Source organism: Amblyomma maculatum, chromosome 3 (genome assembly GCF_055883805.1).
Source record: "Amblyomma maculatum isolate TAMU_Amacu chromosome 3, ASM5588380v1, whole genome shotgun sequence".
NCBI classification, from domain to species: Eukaryota; Metazoa; Arthropoda; class Arachnida; order Ixodida; family Ixodidae; genus Amblyomma; species Amblyomma maculatum.
The window spans coordinates 184,551,577-184,570,306 of NC_139346.1; the positions used below are offsets into that span (position 1 = coordinate 184,551,577).

At 48.5% G+C, this 18,730-nt stretch overlaps 1 protein-coding gene across 1 annotated transcript; it reads right to left on the minus strand.

Moving 5' to 3' along the window:
- Positions 1-850: 850 nt before the first annotated feature.
- LOC146197148 (uncharacterized) lies at positions 851-18,396 on the minus strand. The gene is made up of 14 exons (XM_084597132.1): positions 18,277-18,396; positions 17,535-17,684; positions 15,665-16,156; positions 14,149-14,817; positions 13,419-13,830; positions 13,146-13,191; positions 12,957-13,076; positions 11,760-11,876; positions 9,928-10,008; positions 9,781-9,861; positions 8,670-8,847; positions 7,411-7,578; positions 3,715-3,849; positions 851-1,012 (listed from the first exon to the last, which is right to left on the minus strand). Exons 1-14 carry the CDS (start codon positions 18,394-18,396, stop codon positions 851-853), a joined length of 2,931 nt encoding a protein of 976 aa, XP_084453258.1.
- Positions 18,397-18,730: the final 334 nt, after the last annotated feature.

Below are 18,730 nucleotides of genomic sequence, written 5' to 3' on the forward strand. Positions count from 1 at the left end.
CATCATTCACGTCTGCAGAGGCGAAAAACAGCACTGCATTAAAAAATGTCAATTCTTGGAGCGCTTCCAGCGACGTCTACGCACTAACAGCCACTATATTCAAATCATATGTCACCCGTGATCCACATGCTGTAATCGGAGGGATAAACAGTCGCCATTTTACGTATCCCTGAGGCACCACAAAATGCCAACAGCTCATTCTCATTGAAATCAAAGCAGCGGATAACACATGCGTGTAATTGCGCAAAATAAAATGAGGCACGTGTCTGATGGTGGAGGTGAAGGTTGGTTGGTTGGTTGGTTTGTGGGGTTTAACGTCCCAAAGCGACTAAGGCTATGAGAGACGCCGTAGTGAAGGTCTCCGGAAATTTCGACCACCTGGGGTAGCTGAAAGAGAGGAGGGGGGGGGGGGGGGGAGGATCTAATAACAGTCCAATAGCAAATCCGCACGTCCACTCAGAAAAGATATTCGAAGACTCGGGTTTTCACTTAGACCTCTATCGCCCCCCTCTAGAGCTCTACGGGATGTCTAACCGTGCAATAAGAACCACAATAGTAACAACATCATAGCCTATAGAAAACAGCTGAAAATTTTTGGCACATCATACGTAACCGTCCTGTTACGAGCTGCAGGAAGACACAAACAATAAAGCCAAAATGAATGATCAAGCAACGACGACAGTTCAATGCTTGCACAGAAGTCGAGGCCTAATATAACGCAGCTTTTTGTTAGAATATATTGAGCTATATAAAATAATTGCTGCAAAAATAAAATGGTGCATATCGGGTAAAGTTTATGATATCAGGAAAATAAAGCGCAAAAAGACTGCAAAAACGCAGGACACAAATCTCAAAACATGGGCGCCTTGATCGCAAGGTTGGAGGCGTTGTTGACAGGCCCATCCTGGCCGCCCATCGACTGGTCTCCCTGGAAGACGACGAGGCCAAGGGTGTTCATAGAGATGAATATCAGCGCCACTGCGGCACACTTCAGGGCAACGCTGAAGATCGCCTGGGAAGAAAGGATGAAGAGGGGGGTGGGGCGGAATTTACGTTCCTCAATTTACCGCTATGATTAGCTGAGGTCGTTAGCTTCACGAGGCGCTTTTGTAGCGCAGCCCTCGGTGACTAAAGGATGAGCCAGTTTTACCACATTTTTATTCCGGAAAGGCTGACATTCTTTGTTATTTCGAATGGTATATTTATGGACATGGTATCTTTATGATAGTGGCGTCAGCACAAGAATACACAAACAGATAAAAGAAGAAGCACTAGGCTGGCACTATCAGCATCTGTTCTGACGGCAAGGACAAGGAGAACACGAAAGAAACAGTACACAGCGAAATGGCATGCGTCAAAAATAGCGTGCACACAAAAGGAGTACAATGACAAAATAGCACAGGGAATAAACAGAATAGCTACAAAACAGCACATGTGAATAACAGCACGCACATGTCTCTTCACAATGTCTATCGCCAGTGCCTGCATAATGTCGCGCGCCAGCTTCTCTCTAGACCCTCTCCAATCACGGAGATCTGCACGATTTCCAATGTGCATGTGTGGTACCTATGATGAGGGGCAGTTTTGGCGAATGGGGCCCCTTTCTGTGATATGTCATTTTCTCGGGCTCTTGTATTGATACGACGGCAAGTTTTACCAGTGTAGTGCCGCTCGTCCACAAAAGAACTGTATCTTATCGATAACTTCCTCTTCGGAAATGCAAAAAATTACCGCTCGTCTTCCTTCGAGCAGGTGCAGACAACGTTGTTCTAGCTGACTTGTCGACAAACCTTTTTAGGGGCAGACCACAGGACTTCGACGCCGACTACGTAGGCATCCGTCAATATTTTCACTATGCAAGGTAAAGCCAAGGTCCCCATATGCTTCCAATGGCCTTCAAACCGCTTCAAGGTCAAGTTGAATGGGTTGCGGGAAAAGAAAGGCTATGTGTCACATTTGCTCAGTGGACATCTGCACCGCGCCGTAAGGGAAAAGAGGAAGGTAGAAGGGAAAGCGGAAAGAGGGAAATGGGTGCCGTAGTGAAGGTATCCGTAGTAATTTCTACCACCTGGGGATCTTAAGTTCTTAACGTGCACTGACATCGCACTGCAGACGGACGCCTCCTCGTTTCGCCTTCATCGAAACGCAGCCGCCAAAAATCGGGATCGAACTCGGGTACTTCGGCACAGTAGCTGGACATCCTGACCACTGCACCACCGCGACGGCGCAAAGCGTTGTTGCGACTGTATGAAGAAGGATAAGAAATTGCACGGGCCTGCTACTGGCTCTGGAGCTGAGCAACCTCCGCTGCCTCGTACAGACAGTGGAGAAAATAAAGAAAGAAGGAGAAAGAATAAGATGGAGAGATAAAGACGCGTGTCGCAACAGCCGTCGTCCGCCAACAAAACGGCGGCAGGTACATTGACGGCTCACAACAAGTACAAGCCAGTACAGGCATCTGTGGCAGGCGAGCACCCTCGAGACTCCCTCATGCCCAGCCCCGTAGGCACAAAAGCAGCCACCACCCTTCGACGGGGCGAAGCCACAACCTCTTTCGATAGCTATGTTCCCATCAAAGGTCAACTGACCTGGACATTAGCTGTTCAACGCGTGAGCAGCTGCGTTGCGAGACATGATCGCTGACGTCAGTCTCGAGTATATATAGATGCGCGGCGTGCACCTCGGAACCGATCAGGGGGAGGTGGTGAAGAATGGCGTGGCTGTTCCTTGCCCTACGGGGCTAGGACGGTAGGTCAACGCCGCTTGTGGCGGGGGCTAGCCTGCCACAGAATTTTATCGGTTGTAGGCCGTCATTGCACCCGCCATCGCTTAGTTGGTGGACGACGGCTGTTGCGGCGCGCGTAGCTTGCCCTGATGGGCCTGGGGCAGGTAGGTCAACGCCGCTTGCGGCGGGGGCTAGCCTGCCACTGATTTTTATCTGTTGTAGGCTGTCAGTGCACCCGCCACCACTTCGGAGGTGGACGACGGCCGTTGTTGCGGCGCGCGTCTTTCTCCCTCTTCTTTTTTCTTCCTTGTCTATTTTCTCTTCTGTCCGCATGAGGCAGCGGAAGTGGCTCAGCTACTGAGCCATTCGCAGGCCCGTGCATTTTCTTTTCTTTCTTCCTAAAGCCACAACAACAACGTCTTTCTCTCCTTCTTTTTCTTTCTTCTCTACTTTCTCTCTTCTGTCCGCACGAGGCAGCGGAGGTGGCTCCGCTACAGAGCCAGTAGCAGGCCCGTGCATTTTCTTTCTTTTCCATCTTCCTACAGCCACAACAACAACAGGCGTTAGTACAGCAGAAGCATCAGCGGCGTTTGAAATTGATTTACAGGATAGAAAAGGCGCAGTATCTGTCACAATTCTCCGCGGACACAGGTACCACGTCGTAAATGAAGGTAGGAAGATGGGAGTGAAAGACGTGAGGGAGACAGAAGTGCCTTAGTGGAGGGCTACGATCCACAGCGCTATAATGCTTTTCGCCTCATCGCACTTTAGTAGAGAACCTACATGTTGCACCGCGGCGCCCCGCGACGCAACATGTAGGCTCTCTACGCTTTAGTGGTCCAAAGTGCCCTGAAGAATCTTTTTTTCGGCGGATTGTGAAACGCCACTAGACAATATGACATGGCCGAGATAGCAGCTGCAAACTCGGGTTTCTTTCTTGAAATTGTAGATTTAACGAAAAGTCGGTCGCGTTCTTGGCGCATACTCACCATATGGGAAGTCTTTGTGTGCAGATACTGGCGCATCACGAGCTGGGGTAAAGACACCGGCAGCACGAGGTTGATAGAAGCTGCCAAAGTGACCGGCACCACGTAGAAAGAAAGCGGTGTCTCCTTCACCACCGCCTGCGTACAGGAACGCACAGTGCATCTTTTGTTCATACGATAGAACTGTTCCCTTGCTGCTAGTGCTTTATGTAGGACTTATGAATGAGTAAGCACTGCATGGCCTATGTAGGCGGGTTTCTCGTGAGCATGACCTTGTCGGCGCTGTAAATGAGGAAGTAGTTGATATATAGCAAAAAGAATGGTATCATCGGATAGAGCGTCAAGGAAATTTGTGCAAGTGAAAAAATAACTGAATTGGGTTAATGCGTTAAATAAGTACAGCCAATTAAATCTATCAAAAGTCGAAATAACCAGGAGGGGAAATGTCTACGTTCAAAGGGTGTCACGTGGTACCCGACCTCTGGTGATATAGGCTTAATTTTCGGTGGCGGGAAATTTGTGAACGAGCGGGAAATGCCGTCATTTGCTCGCACAAATGGGTGGAGATGGTTGGAAAGTGTATAGAGAGGTAATCAGCCAACTGCAGTCTGAAAAATTCCTAGAGCACTGCAGAATATTCAGTGCAAAAATGCAAAAGCCTGAGCGTTGCTGCACACGGTACATCATGCGCCGCTTGTCGAACACAACCAGCATTTCTTTGAACGCATCAAAGTTCACCGTGGTTCTATTTGTTACAGGAACGGAAGGTCGCAGTATCTTTCACTCGCAGAATGCCACTATACATCTTGCGGACAACACAGCCACGCTCAGGCTTGCGCATTTCTCCAGTGCTGAGATTCTGCAGTGACAAAGTTTTTTGGTGGTTGACGACGACACATTCTCTACGCCGGCAGCTACGCTCCGCGCAAACGCGTGACCATGCGCGTTCGATCGGCTCTCGTTATGCGCAGTGGAAATGCTGAACGGAAACACTGGGCCTCGGTCTGATTTATAAAGGAAGCAGGTAATCGAAAGCACGAAAACAGTATTAGTTGAGATGCGAAAGAGATGTTGTGGATAGCTGATTTTCTGACCGCCATCGAAAGGCGGACGCCACTGATAAGACTAAAAAATTCAGCTGTTCAGGAAAGACACGGTAGATGTCTTACTTTTCAGTGAACCACTGATCTCGCTATGGAGGAAGGGCGAGATAATTTCGTGCGTCTGGGGTTCGTTACGTGAACCGACATCACACAGCTAGCACACAGAAACCTTTTACGTTGCATCTTTATCGCAAGGCGGACACCGATATCAGCATTAAACTGATAAACGTGGTCACACCGAACCCACAGGCTGGGTAGGAGCTCTGAACACTTTAAAGAAGACGTGTGGTAGCAGCCTTAGAAATGGTACACGCCTGGATAGTGATGATGAAGATAAGGATTAAAAAAATGGCGAGGAGGCAGGAATATAAAAACTGTCAAATGTGGTGTGACCGTCACCTGATTAAGTGTAGATATGCACAATTCTGTGGTGCCCACTCATAAGTGGACTGCGCTTTCCTTCCACCAAAATCGAAATAAAGAATTTGAATCTTGCCCCGCCGCGTTGGTGTAGGGGTTAAGATGCCCGACTACTGCGCCGAAGTGCACGGGTTCGATCCAGACCTCCGGCGGCTGCTTTCGATGGAAACGAAACGAAGTGGCATCCGTGTGCGGTGCGATGTCAGTTGTTGCTGTTGTGGCTGTAGGAAGAAGGAAAATAAAATGCACGGGCCTGCTACTGGCTCCGCAGCTGAGCCACCTGTTGTTGTAACTGTAGGAAGAAGGAAAAGAAAATGCACGGGCCTGCTACTGGCTCTGTAGCTGAGCCACCTCCGCTGCCTCGTGGAGACAGAAGAGAGTGATTGATTGATTGATTGATTGATTGATTGATTGATTGATTGATTGATTGATTGATTGATTGATTGATTGATTGATTGGAAGGGAAAGGCGCGGTAACTGTCTCACTTGTTTTCTATGGACTGATTTATTTATAGGAAGGGAAAGGCGCGGTAACTGTCTCACTTGATTTCTGTGGACACCGCAACCGCGCCGTAAGGGAAGGGAGGAAGATGGGAGTGAAAGTGGAAAGAGAGAAAGAGGAGCCGTAGTGGAGGGCTACGGAGTAATTTCGACCACCTGGGGATCTTTAACGTGCGCTGACATCGCACAGCACACGACGCCTCTTCGTTTCGCCTCCATCGAAACGCAGCCGCCGAGGTCGGGTTCGAACCCGGGTACTCCGGCACAGTAGTCGGGCGTCTTACCACTGCACCACCCCGGCGGGGTTTCTATGGACACCTCAGCCGCGCCGTAGGGGAAGGGAGGAAGGTGGGAGTGAAAGTGGAAAGAGAGAAAGAGGAGCCGTAGTGAAGGGCTACGGAGTAATTTCGACCGGGGATCTTTAACGTGCGCTGACATCGCACAGCCCACGGAGTTTGCCAGTTTGTGGACAAAAGAGAGAAAGTAGAGAAGGAAACAGAGAGGGAGAGAAACACGCGCGCCGCAATAGCCGTCGTCCACCACCTAAGCGGCGGCGGGGGTGCAATGACGGCCTTCAAGAGAAAAATTCGGTGGCAGGCTAGCCCCCGCAGCAAGCGGCGTTGACCTACCAGTCCCAGCCCCGTAGGGCCATGAACAGCCACCCTTCATCACCTCCTCAAGTCAGCGCACGTTAAAGATTCCCAAATATAATGTGAACCGCACAGGCACACACGCATTACCCCTAGGAATGTACCTAAGTTCATTATTGATCTTCCGCCGCACTGATCAAGCGCTCTATAAAGCGTGTGATCGACTCTGCGCCAACAAGGTCGAATCCACTAAATGGTGCTGGCACGACAAAATCACGCTGTATATGAAACGAATGCAAGGAGACATCTGCAGTAAGCAAGCCTATTAGCATGGAAATTAAAACATACCCTGTAGACAGTAGAGTCTAATGTATGTACGTACAGGGTCGTCCACTTCTAGCTATAACAAGATCACCTCTTTCAAAGCGTCATTGCACCCGTGAGTGAGTGAGGTCATGCGAAGCCCACCTCCGGGTACCTCTGTACGTGTATCGTTTTGCTTCGATATGCGCCTACATTGGACTCAATGTTGCTTTGAAAGCTGCGACCGTGTTACAGCTAGAAGTGGACGAACCTGTACATATGCAGGACCTCGAGGTCGTGGGTCTCGCGTTTTACTGTAATAACTGTCGAGGCCACATTTGCGGTTTATGCGCGAGTCGATATCGTGGCACCACGCACCTATTGCACGTCTCAAGTCGATTGGTAAGAATGGATTGACGTCATGAAAACGAGTCAAACTGGCTAATATCAGTCCTTAGTTGGTGGTAAAACAATGATGTCACCAGTGGCACCAGAAGGCACTAAATAACGTATACCAGCAACGCTAATGCGAGTTCTGTGACGTAAATTCCACCGAAATTCCACGCTTGGAACCATGGTTCAACGCTGAATCTGCCATTAACATTCCGCACCACCCAACTTGTAGTAAAATTCGCATTACCACGACGGTAAACGTCCGATCTTTTTTTGTCGCTTGTTCTGTGCTAGATCTAAGCAAACAAAAAAGCACTTGGAAGCAACCCTCAATCAATGCAGATAATACAAGGAGAACATCGGACAGAAAAAATAGACTATGCTCTCACCACTCGTACGGCGGTGGGCGCCATAAGCTGGACAAGCGAATCGCCGACCACCACTTCGGAAAGGACAGCGGCCACGCTGACCAGGATGACTTGGCTGGACTTGGTAGACCGGCGCTCCCAAAAGTGGTCGTCTAGCATCGCCAGACCTAGCTCCACCAGCCTGTACTCCTTCCGAGAGCACCATACATATTGCACAGATAATAAGTATACGGTCCGATGGCATTGCAATGGCTAGGAATCATGCTCGCATGACTCCATAACTATGGCAGTCTACTCGAAAACGCTCTGTGAGATATGAGATTACCAGGGCTAGAAAAATAAGATGTATTCATGAACTCGTAAACAGAGACCAATAAAAATCAATGTCACGAAGGTCAACACATCACTTTAAAGACTGTCTTTAGACGACTGCCGAGTATTCTGTGTAATTTTATGTATTTTGCCGTAACGTAAATACCTATACTCACCAGTTTGTAACCCTAAAACATAGCCGCAGAAATTTAAAGCACTCCCCACAAAAACAGACGTGTAAATGTTTCCTTTTCCTGCGACGGTAATTTCCCATTAATATTACAACATTGAATCGGGTAGAAAAGAATGGCAAAGAATGCAATAACAGATAACTTACAGGTCCTGATGAAGCAACATACTGCTGCTGACCTATTGAATCATCTCGTGGTTGCTTGTGTTTCTGGGTGTCTTTATACAATAAAATTTAGTTCTACTTTTCCGCATATGGCATGAGCAGAAGATGTTATAGTACGTTAGGTAGTTAGGTGGCTATAACCTAAATAGCTAGCCCAAGCTATTTCTTACGACCAATGTGTAAACTTGCACATGTTTCAGGGGGGCGGGGGGGGGGGGGGGGGGAGGGGTGTCTAGTGTCCTCGGTCTGAAAGAAAGGTGTGCGATAAAGTTTTGCAGCCGGCGTTTAGAACTGCATCCCGATGTTCAGTCTCACCACTGTACGTTTTACCCACGTCAACCGCAGTCACTCACCGCCTCCGAGCATTCAGCCTACTTCCCCAGCCAAAATTGTAATGCATAAGACCGTGAAACGGTTCCGACGAAGAAAATTCTAACAAAGCGCTCAGATGTGGTCATTGTATGACTACGAATGATGTCTAAAGCGTCATCAGAGTAAACCTGTACCAGATGGTGGCTAGGGATCGGCCGAATTTTCGGCACTCCTGCAAGTAACCGCTTCCTGCTGAAGCGGGTTCGTCTGGCGTGATCATATTTTGATTCAAAGACACTACCTCGACAGTCCTGGTGAGGACCATGACGGCTCCCAGCATCAGGATGACGCTCCACGGCATGCGAGAGCACAGGGTGCGCCAGGATAGCGCACGATATGACCAGCAATGGCGCAACGAAGAACCGGGAAAGATGCCCAACATCAAAAGCGTTATGCCGAGCAAAGGGCCTTCCAGGTGCCTGCAAGTGAATGTGAAAACTCAAGCCCTGGTCACTGAAAATTTTACAGGGCACATCTTTCCCCCAGCAAATGTGCCCTGCATAGATTGGCAAGGCAGCTGGTATGCGACTTCTCCAAGCTTACACAGCGTCCTCTGTTACCGTATGGCGGCGCTCGTGTACGCCCTGCCACTGTGTGTGAGCTCCATAACATTGTATGGTCACTGTTCTGCGCTAGACGCCAGTGATGGCGGTGCGCCAGCCGAAAAACCAGGCCTACGAGTTCCTGCCATCGGGCCATCTGTACAGTGTGCTGCTCCGACCAAAAAACGCCACTTTCATGAAATCGTGTTGTTCCTCAGCAGTTCGTAGATCAATGGGAAGGCAAAAGTGGTAACGTGTACTTACATATTTGTGAATACATGTTTTCTGTTCGTATATTCATGATGTATCAGTGAGCGTATGCGCGATGATGACCACGCTATATGGAGGTAATTTACATGCTCGTTTTCTCTACTCATAACCTCCGATCGATAGGATGATTAGGAGCTATGAAAGGAAGGATGCAGAAACTATCTTGAGATAGACTTGCCATCCCGGCCATAAAGGAAGGGATAGATGAGAGGATAACAGGGATGAGATAGAAAGAGATCGAAGGATCTACAATTACAGACTTTCGCGCGGTACGTGCCATCCATAACCCTTCCTTAATACACCCCTCCTTGTGATGGTACACACGACAGAGCTGAAGCGGTGTTGACTCCCATGTCAGTGTGCTGATATGCCTTCACTGTCATAATTCGCCCTCAATGACCAGCCCTTACTAGAAACTCTAATGCTGAAAACTGACCGTCATCTGTAAAATCTGCTCTGTAGCCAACAGTCGACCTCCTGTACAGCGCCACTTGCTTCGTCTACGTTTGCATGGTCAACATATCAATAACTACTACGTACCTTTCAGGATGCCGGACACTGTAAGCGCAGGTGGCGATCGGGAGCCCGAGCAGCCAGTAGAAGAGCAAGGCCTCCATCATGCTGCAATTGCATTAGAGGACATCACTTAATTGCACTGTTGACGGACGCAAGCATGTGTAGACTCACTTGTGCTTCTTTATTTGTCCATGGCGGGCTCGGGCACTCCTTGACACGTCCTCGTGGGCTTGCTCGTCCATATTCTCATCGCTTGCGATGGACACAAGGCGGTGATGTTTCAAGTGAGGTTGAGGTAAATCAGCAAAATGTTCGCTTTTAATAAAATTAATGAAACAATTAATGAAAGCATTCTAGATAAAGCAAGTTCACTCAGACACGGATATTTAGAACTTAAAAAGACGTTCCAGGAAGCATTTGGCTGAAATTGGCAGGACTGAGTTATGTGGGACTGTAGCCATACATCCTAACTCCTACTCTTCTGCAGTATCCACTGCTGCCAAGATTCACACGTTATTCTGCTGTTATTATGCGTAGCCATGCACCTATATTGCTGCACTTAACTTCCTTGGTGTTGCTATATCAAAGCATCAGAACCACCCTTCCAAACGACTGAGTGGATGGTGCAGCGGCTGAGGAGCGAATACAATATATATGTCAAAAGCTGGTTTCAATATTGAAGTCGAAAATCGTCATTTACTGGAAGGTACAGCCGTGGCTTATTTTGATGAAGTCAATGGGCCCTCCACGCGACGCGCGATATCTCTGATCAACAAGAACCCTCCCAAGAGTACTTTGACTACAGTTCATACTGACATGAATCCTGATTTGCCTATTGACCAAAAGAGCCCCTTCAAGCACTTCTTGACACTTACCATGACTGCTTTGCCGTCACTTCCAATGTTAAACACTCGTCAGTAGCCAAGCATAGCATTATAGTTAATCTCACTGAACGCCCTATCTACCAGCCGAGTGTCGGCGAAGCAACGTGAGACCATTCGGGCGCAGGGTGATTAAATAAACCGAGATGACGTAATACAGTTGTGCTGGTCGCCAAAAATGACGGAACACTCAGATTCTGCTCCGACTAAAGGAGGCTCAACAAAATAACAAAAAGATGTCTACCCGTTGCCTCGAATAGACGACTCGTTCGACCTACTCCGCCACGCATGATACTTTTCATCGCTTGAGGATAAAGGCATGAACGAGACGACATAGATCGCTCTCCCTATTGCCCCTATGGTGGCCCGAAACTCTGTGGATGAGGTGCGAGATCGCACCTGTGCCCGGCGGATCCTCCCCCGCGGGGTCTGGAGCACCTCACCACCTGGGGCGAATGGGAGATCCTGCTACGCTCTAAGGACCCGGTCCGGCAGAAGACCGCCACAGACCGAGCTGCCGACGTCATGAACCATAGGAACATGAACGTTTGAGTGTAGTGGGGCCGTGTGGGGGCCCAGGGGCCTGCGTGCCCCGAACTCCTCTGTTTAAATATATGTTTTTATTACTACTTCTAGTACTTCATCGCTTTGATATACATAGTGGGTTGTTAGAGGTGGGACTCGGGTGCCGCTGGACGGATCCTTGACCACATCGACGCCCGCTACACCCAGAAAGTAGTGTCGCTGAGTGAAGGAGTTAGGAGTTGAAGGACGAAGACTTCGTTTATTTACATTTTTAGGAGTAAAGAGGAACTAATGATGCCCGAACACGTGCACCCACAGTTTTATAGGGTTCGTGTTCCCCAGGTTCCCTAGGTGAATGGCCGGCTCGTCGTGAACGGAGTGTCCTTATCACTTCAATGTCACTCACATGAACACACTGTCACTCTTGCAGACACGCCCCCTCGAAAGATTTTACACTTGGTGGTGAGGATGATGCCGTTGTGACGGTGTAGATGGCACGAGAGAAGCTCGTGCTAAATGCAGTAGAATTGTGTCAATATGCCCTATTGAAAACTGTTGTCCAGATACACCATAGCGTGTCTGAAAACAGGCACTTACCATTTGACAAGGCTGGTAAAGTAGATGCAGGTCCAGCTGGTAGCACAACAGATCAATGCAACAGGTAGCGACACGGCAAGCCAGCTCCCCCAGGTGACAGGACAGTCGTCGCCGTGGCTGTCGACGTAAGAAAGGCATGACCTATAGTTTTGCTGATTGGGACTTCCGAACGCGCCTTTCCATGCAGGGCGATAATTAATTGAGTCGCCTCATCAGTAGCGTAATGCATCATTCTACCTGACATTTTACGCTTAGAGACAGGCGTTAATTTAATGGCGTGCATTTGATACAGACAATAACGAATTGAGGAAGCCAGTTATATATTACTGCATTAACCATAAAAACCCTAGTGAAGACATCGAAGAAAAAACGAGGAATGCGGTGGCGCTTAAAATAGAATTCCACTAGTGCTCAATGCGAAACAGATTAATATAAATTCATCGGGTTGGACAATATATCCAGCTGGCTGAAGACGCCACCCGGACCTAGGAGCTCTGAGCCATTGTTCCAGCGGATGGGTATTCCCATCCTAATCTGTTCGATATTAAAATTATTTCAATCATAAAGTCCGCATACCCACCAGCCAGAGTCACATCTGCGGTATCGAAAAAACATCGACTTCACTAGGATGCGTTGGACCACAACGTAATCGCCGGAGAGCCCACGTGTTAGACTGTGTTGTGCTTCGAATGTCGTCGTCTCCCATTCATGTGAACTTTAGTCCACAATGAAGAGCACACATGCTCCTTACGCTTGAGCCCAAGTTCGAAATGTGTAGCTGGACTTTAGTGGCAAAAATGCATGACAGCGTCGTGTTACGAGCATGCAGAATGTCAAAGACCGACGGTTAGCCTGAACCCAAAATTCAATTATTTTTCCTGTAAATAAACTTAATTCAAAGACCGAATACTAGCACATTGTCAACGGTTCATGGCAATTAAACGACCTTCAAACGTTTCAGATAAGCAGCGCTATATGGCGTTCGTTAAAGAAGGTGGGAGCGACCGCAATCTTTTTCACCTGTGCAACAAATGTGAACTGTAGAAAGTGCACCACGCCTCGTGCGTATGTGCAGATTATGTTTCTCTCCTACCGTTATTTACTGATCTTCTTGCCCCTAGGCAGTGCTCAGGGTGTTATAAATGGTTTATATTCGTGGCGATGAGTTCAAGCAGTGCAGCAGGGGATGCATCTCACCAATCAAGGGTGACGAGCAGGGCCTTACGCGCCGACAGTGTGTTCAGGTTGATCAGGCTCCCAAAGATGGCGGTGTACGCGGCTCCGACGATGAATGCAGGACGCGCCGCCATAGTGAGTCTGTGGAAATTGTATATGTCGCGGTTAGGTTATGTTAGAGCAAATAAACTCATAGCAACAGCTACTCACGCTCGCACATGCAAGGACGAGGTCTGGGGTTCTTGCCCGCTTAAATCTGAAATGGAAATTGTGGAATGAACAGAGGACCACACGAAATTATAGCATTCAAAAAGTCGCATTCTTATATCAAAACAGAATGGCCCAAAAGCGAAATAAATAGTGGAGGCTCTTCAAAAATAGAGAATTCATACTGAAAACGTTCTTATGCGTCATTTTCGTTAGGATGTGAGTACAAGGCTTTGAGAGAAGCCTTCTCTTTGGAGGAATATGAATATTGCTCACAGAGACTTGAAGCCTTTTCCAGACGTGTCCTGGAATCGTTCAGAGTACTCTGTGTTTTGACGACGCTCTGTGGCTCCGTCACATTCACCAGCGTCGTCCGTGACTGCGAGTTCCAGTTCTTCACGCTCCCGCTGCGGCTGCCGAGAAGTTGAACAGGATTTCGGTTCTTGAGAACTCCGCGGATCTCCTGCCTTGCTTCCGGTTCCTGACCTTGCGCGGGTTCTGATCTTGAATCTGCCTTTGGCCAAAGTTTGAGCACAGCTTTGGGAACCATAGGCAGCTCTTTACCGCGCATCGTATTTGGGTGCGACAGTGACGTGCGTGCAGATTCACGCACCGTGCACGAACTGGGACGACGACTAGACAGCTCAACGTGCGGTGCTTCACTGGCCGTCTGACTCCGCATGCTTGACTGAAAGATAAAAGAAACAGTTTGTTGATACTCCACAATGAATAGCATGAAGACATTCATACAGCCGCTAAATGGCGGCCGAAAACCCTTAAATCATGTCGCTTTTTTTTTTTCTGCGCACGATCCCACAGAAACAGCATCTTAGAACCCACGTAGAAATAGCCCGTGATGGCAAACAGCAGCACATGTCAAGGCAAGCCAGCAGACATGGAGAGTGGATGATCCAAAAACTTGTTACGGCTACCCTGATGAAACAACCGTTGTTCAATCCAAGGCAGTTAGCTCACACCATCCTAATAACTCGTCTAGTAGCTTTACCTTTTTAACGGCGTCATCCGGTACTCCAAGTACCCGCTGTGCAACGGTAACATGCGCCTGCGAATTGCCCTGCTGACTAAAACGCCACTTAGCGACGGTCTTCAGCTTGGCCAACCTTGGAGAAGGCGATCCATTTCGCTGCCCATTGTTAGCGCTTTTTACATATGTCGACGAGTTGCCCGTGCTTTTGCCCGGGCTCGGAGGTGGCGAAGTTCGTGGCGTCCAGAACTCGGCTGGTGGCGAAGTATCCATCCCACCGTTCTCAATGACTTCCGGGTACGTCCTCGACCTACACGGCGGTGATGGACCCTTCGCTGCAGATGTTACTGCCAACGACGCCGGTGGCGTAGTCATGGGCGTGTCACCTAGTGTTTTCTGTCCTTCGACATCCTCCGGCAACCCCTCGGCGAGAGGAGCACTCATCGAAAAAGTACTTCTTCGCCTTTCGATCCCCAGTACGGCGCTCAATGGCGGAACATTCGGAGTGGAAGACGATGGGCACGAGGGCGCCGGTGTTGCAACTGCTGTGCTGCGCTTGAGAATAGAGGATGGCTGACTGGGCTCGGCGCTGAAAGAGCGGATGCGACGAACGGGCAAGTAGTATGGCCGGTCATAGTCAGGCTTAGATCTCTCAACCATGCCGAAAGAAGTCTTGCGGGGCTTCTTAACCTGCGGCGTCGAATCACCAATGAATTTGCATCGTCAGGTCAAGAATAAAAAGCCGGAGTTTCACCATGTATAGTATCAGTAGCAACCTTTGATATTACCAGCCATGGGGAATGCCGAAGTGCTCGTGCCTACAAAGCTTTCAAGGTATGTGTACGAAAAGATGTACCTCTCAACATTTTCCCAGCACTGTGTATTAAAATTTAGTATAGCCACAAATATTACAGATGCATATCTTGCCACACCTATAAATTTCTTTATTGCAATCTTGCCAAATATGTATGGTTTGCGCCACCGGAGAACAAACACATGCATTCCTTCTTTGAGCCAGCATTTAAAGCGACATCAGTAAATCTTCCGAATTGTGAAAAGGCCAACATCAGCGTGCCTGTAAGTCGCGAATCCCACAAAGAGACCGTGATGCACTTATGAAGTGACGCGTAGTGACGTAAAAAAAAACATTGGGTGCTCAAGTGGGGTCTCAAACCGCTGATCATTTCGTCGCGATGCATACAATCTACGTCTATACCCCAAGGTGCACGGAAAGTTCGTTCAACTGGATTAAAAAGCAGTGTGTTAAGGCAAGAAGCGTGTCGATGTGTGCGAGGGCGCACTAAAATAGTCGTTTGTGTCTGTTAAGTCTTTGGCGCTATACTTTTAAGATGGACATTTGCGCGCAGTTTGTTTCCTATTTGCGTTCCCTGTCCTCACAACGCGAATCATGCACTCGTCGTTCTCAAATCTTGAATCAGTGAAGTGCGAAGATAAAATTCGGACGATGCAAAGCCCTAAAACCTCGATACCACGAATAATTTGATTGTGATTCCGAATCACGGTACAGTATACTGACTGTATCATCCGACCCAGGCATCTTTGATTTTCCGAGAAGCGCTGAGCCAGGAAACACCCTGTAATTCTTGACAACTGAGCTGCCTCCGGACACCTCGCTGGCCACGGTGGTCTCGCTGCCAAGAGAGACGCTCCGGGGCCTCCTTTCGAACGTAGTGTAGCTGCTCCTGCGACCGCTGCTGCGCGGACGCCTACCCTCGAAGAAGTTATAACTCTGCGTCGAGCTGAAAGACTGCAGCCGCTGGTCGGCGCCGAGGATCTCATCATGGACGGTGCTCACGAAGCGGTCGATGAAAACCGCGCAGAATACCATGATGAAAGTGCTGGGCAGTATCAGGCTGAGCGCTAACACCAGGCTCTGCATGCACAGGAATAGCGGCTGCATCCGCAAGGCGTAGCGCTCCAGTGCGAACAAGCAGAGTCGGAAGAACAGTGTCGTCTCGTCGCCCACAATGGCAATGGCGAACAGCAGGGAAGGAATCAACACTTGGTCCTGCGTAAATAACCAATGTACAAAAAAAATAAAATTGCAATATGGTATGGCATACAATAGTATGGCGTGAGAGGGATGTCCCATGCCTATATTGCGCCCTCTTCCCATTTTCGCTGTTTAAGCCTTCCTTCTTGACATAGATGCCCATAAATAGGGCAAATCTGGCCGTTAAGCCAGGTTTACGGATGAAGTGAAGCAAGAAAAACTTGAAGGAGAGTAGAATTGAGGCTCAGCAGCAACAAATGTATTCCCCCTGTAAGACATTTGTTTCTTGAAATACCCACGTCAGAAACAGTACTAAACCCAAGAAACACAAAAGATCGGTCTTCATACTGAAACTGAAAAAAAAAAAATTGTCATAACCGAGAGCTGAATGATAGGCACGGAATAACGAGCGCGCTAAGTTTTGACAGTTGGGGCGTGTTCTGACATCTTGCTTCTACTCACATGGAAACCGCAGTGAGCGAGCACGCGTTGTAACCGTTTACTATGAACAAGTCGAACGCCGATCACAAGCATCAACATGACTACGAAGAAACACCTGTTAAAAGGGTGAATTTGAGCCTTTGTGCTTCTCCTTTCGTCATTCGGTCACAGACCGGGTATTGCGCCAGTCAAGCTTCTGCGAGAACTCCTTTTTTCCTCTGAAAAACCACAGCCAATACGAAGTTTTGACTAATTCTGATCAAACCAGGCAATCATCTCACCACAAAACTGCATGAAATAGATACCGCCGTATTTCACTTGTAGCTCTTTGCCCTACTCAGCACAGAAACAGATGTGATGTCCGCTTTCTCGTCTGCGGAGCGCGGTGACCCCGATGGCTACGTGGCCTTTCTGCTTGTTCATGGCGACTAAGATCATAAGCACTGTACCAAAGCTAGAGCTGCCGAGCAGAATTTCGGTCCCCAGCCTTTTACTGTGCACCATCGCATGCAATCTGTTTACTACCAATAAGCCCTGCTTGAAGGCAGCTCTCATTTACCTGTCCTAGACCATAAAGCTGTCTAACACGCTGCCATATGCATGTGCCATCTGTCACAAAATTCTTAAAGCGCCTTCATCAAGACCACTGACTTCATGAGAAGCATGAACTTTTGTTACTAGTTATAGGGTACAAAGGCCGTAGAGTACATTAGAGGCAATCTGGCCAACGCAGACCTTTTGTTGGAGCTGTCCTTTATGTTCTGATCACTTTGCTGATCAGCATGTTAAATGCTCGGACGCCTCCAAATGGCTCATCGCTCTCACTTATAGGCGATATTTTAATTGGAGCCTCTGGCACGGAGAAAATGCAATGCCCACACAGGGCAAGCGATGGGGCATCTCAGGTCTCACTAAATGCAGCTTGGGCAATTCAATGAAAGCGCATACTAACGCCCATGTACTCCGCAGCCAGCTCATCCGCTCCGTAGACGTCGCTCAGAGGCAGGATAACGATGGGCAGCATGGCGGCCACCGTCGCCGGTAACAAGCGGCCCGCTAGGCCTGCCACTGTCAGCAGGACGCAGTAGACGCAAGCGCCCACCTGTGGAGGAAAAAATGCCTGCAAAGTTGTGCCGATGTTATATCATAGACATGCATTCACGTGCATTAGACTCATTTGTTACCAGAGGTCAAAAAGATAAATGAGACGTATGCTAGACATATATTAGTGCCACTAGACCTCAAGTGGGCTCTCCATGGTGAGGTAACCTTAAGTACGACTGCCGCTGAGTAACTATGCTAAGCACGGAGTGGGGCTCTCCTACAAAGTAGGGAATGCTCATAGTGATTATGCGTGATAATTACGAGAAATTTAATTCGGAGTGTCGCCCTATAAATATGTCGGTTGCTGAGGTGTTACACCCATTGTGAATTTCGATATCACCCATTTCATGCCAAGGGGCATCTCACTAACATGATCGACACGGAAGGCATGTATCATGGGATGGTAGTTGCATGTACCCAATCCCTCCTAAAGATATTTCTTCGCAGCGATGCCTAACAACTTGCACACCTTTTACGAAGATTCCTGCTGAGCTTTTGCAGTGCTCTTGATAGATTGATCTAGCTGATAATAACTGTTGCTGTTTTATCACGGTACTGATAGATTGCGCAGTACATGCGCGCAGACTAACCTTGTCACCGATGAGCAGAGGCAGCAGGTAGACGGGCATGAGGTACTCGAGGCACTCATGGAAGCTGCGCTCTTTTCGCTGTAGCTCGGTGTCTTGCGTCACAAAGTTCTTCTTGCTCATGTCGCCTGCAAGAGCGCCGCGTATACATGAGAGCAACGAACATCATCGCTGAAGTTAGATATAAGAAAAAAAAATTCCGAAACACACCTTGACCTCGCACACAATGCAAAGCCAAATCGGCTCGCCACCCAATTCAAGCACCATGCCAGAGGATAATTTTTTTGCCTAAACGTTGTCGTAGGTTCCGTTTGACCACAGTCGCATTCCTTTACTCATTTTCTTCACGCTGGTCTTATGTTGTCTTTCTTTTCGTGCTAATTCAATACAGTTTACTCACTCACCCAGATTGACAATGCACACCTGCAGTAAAACAGCAAACTGCGAGCGCGCGTGT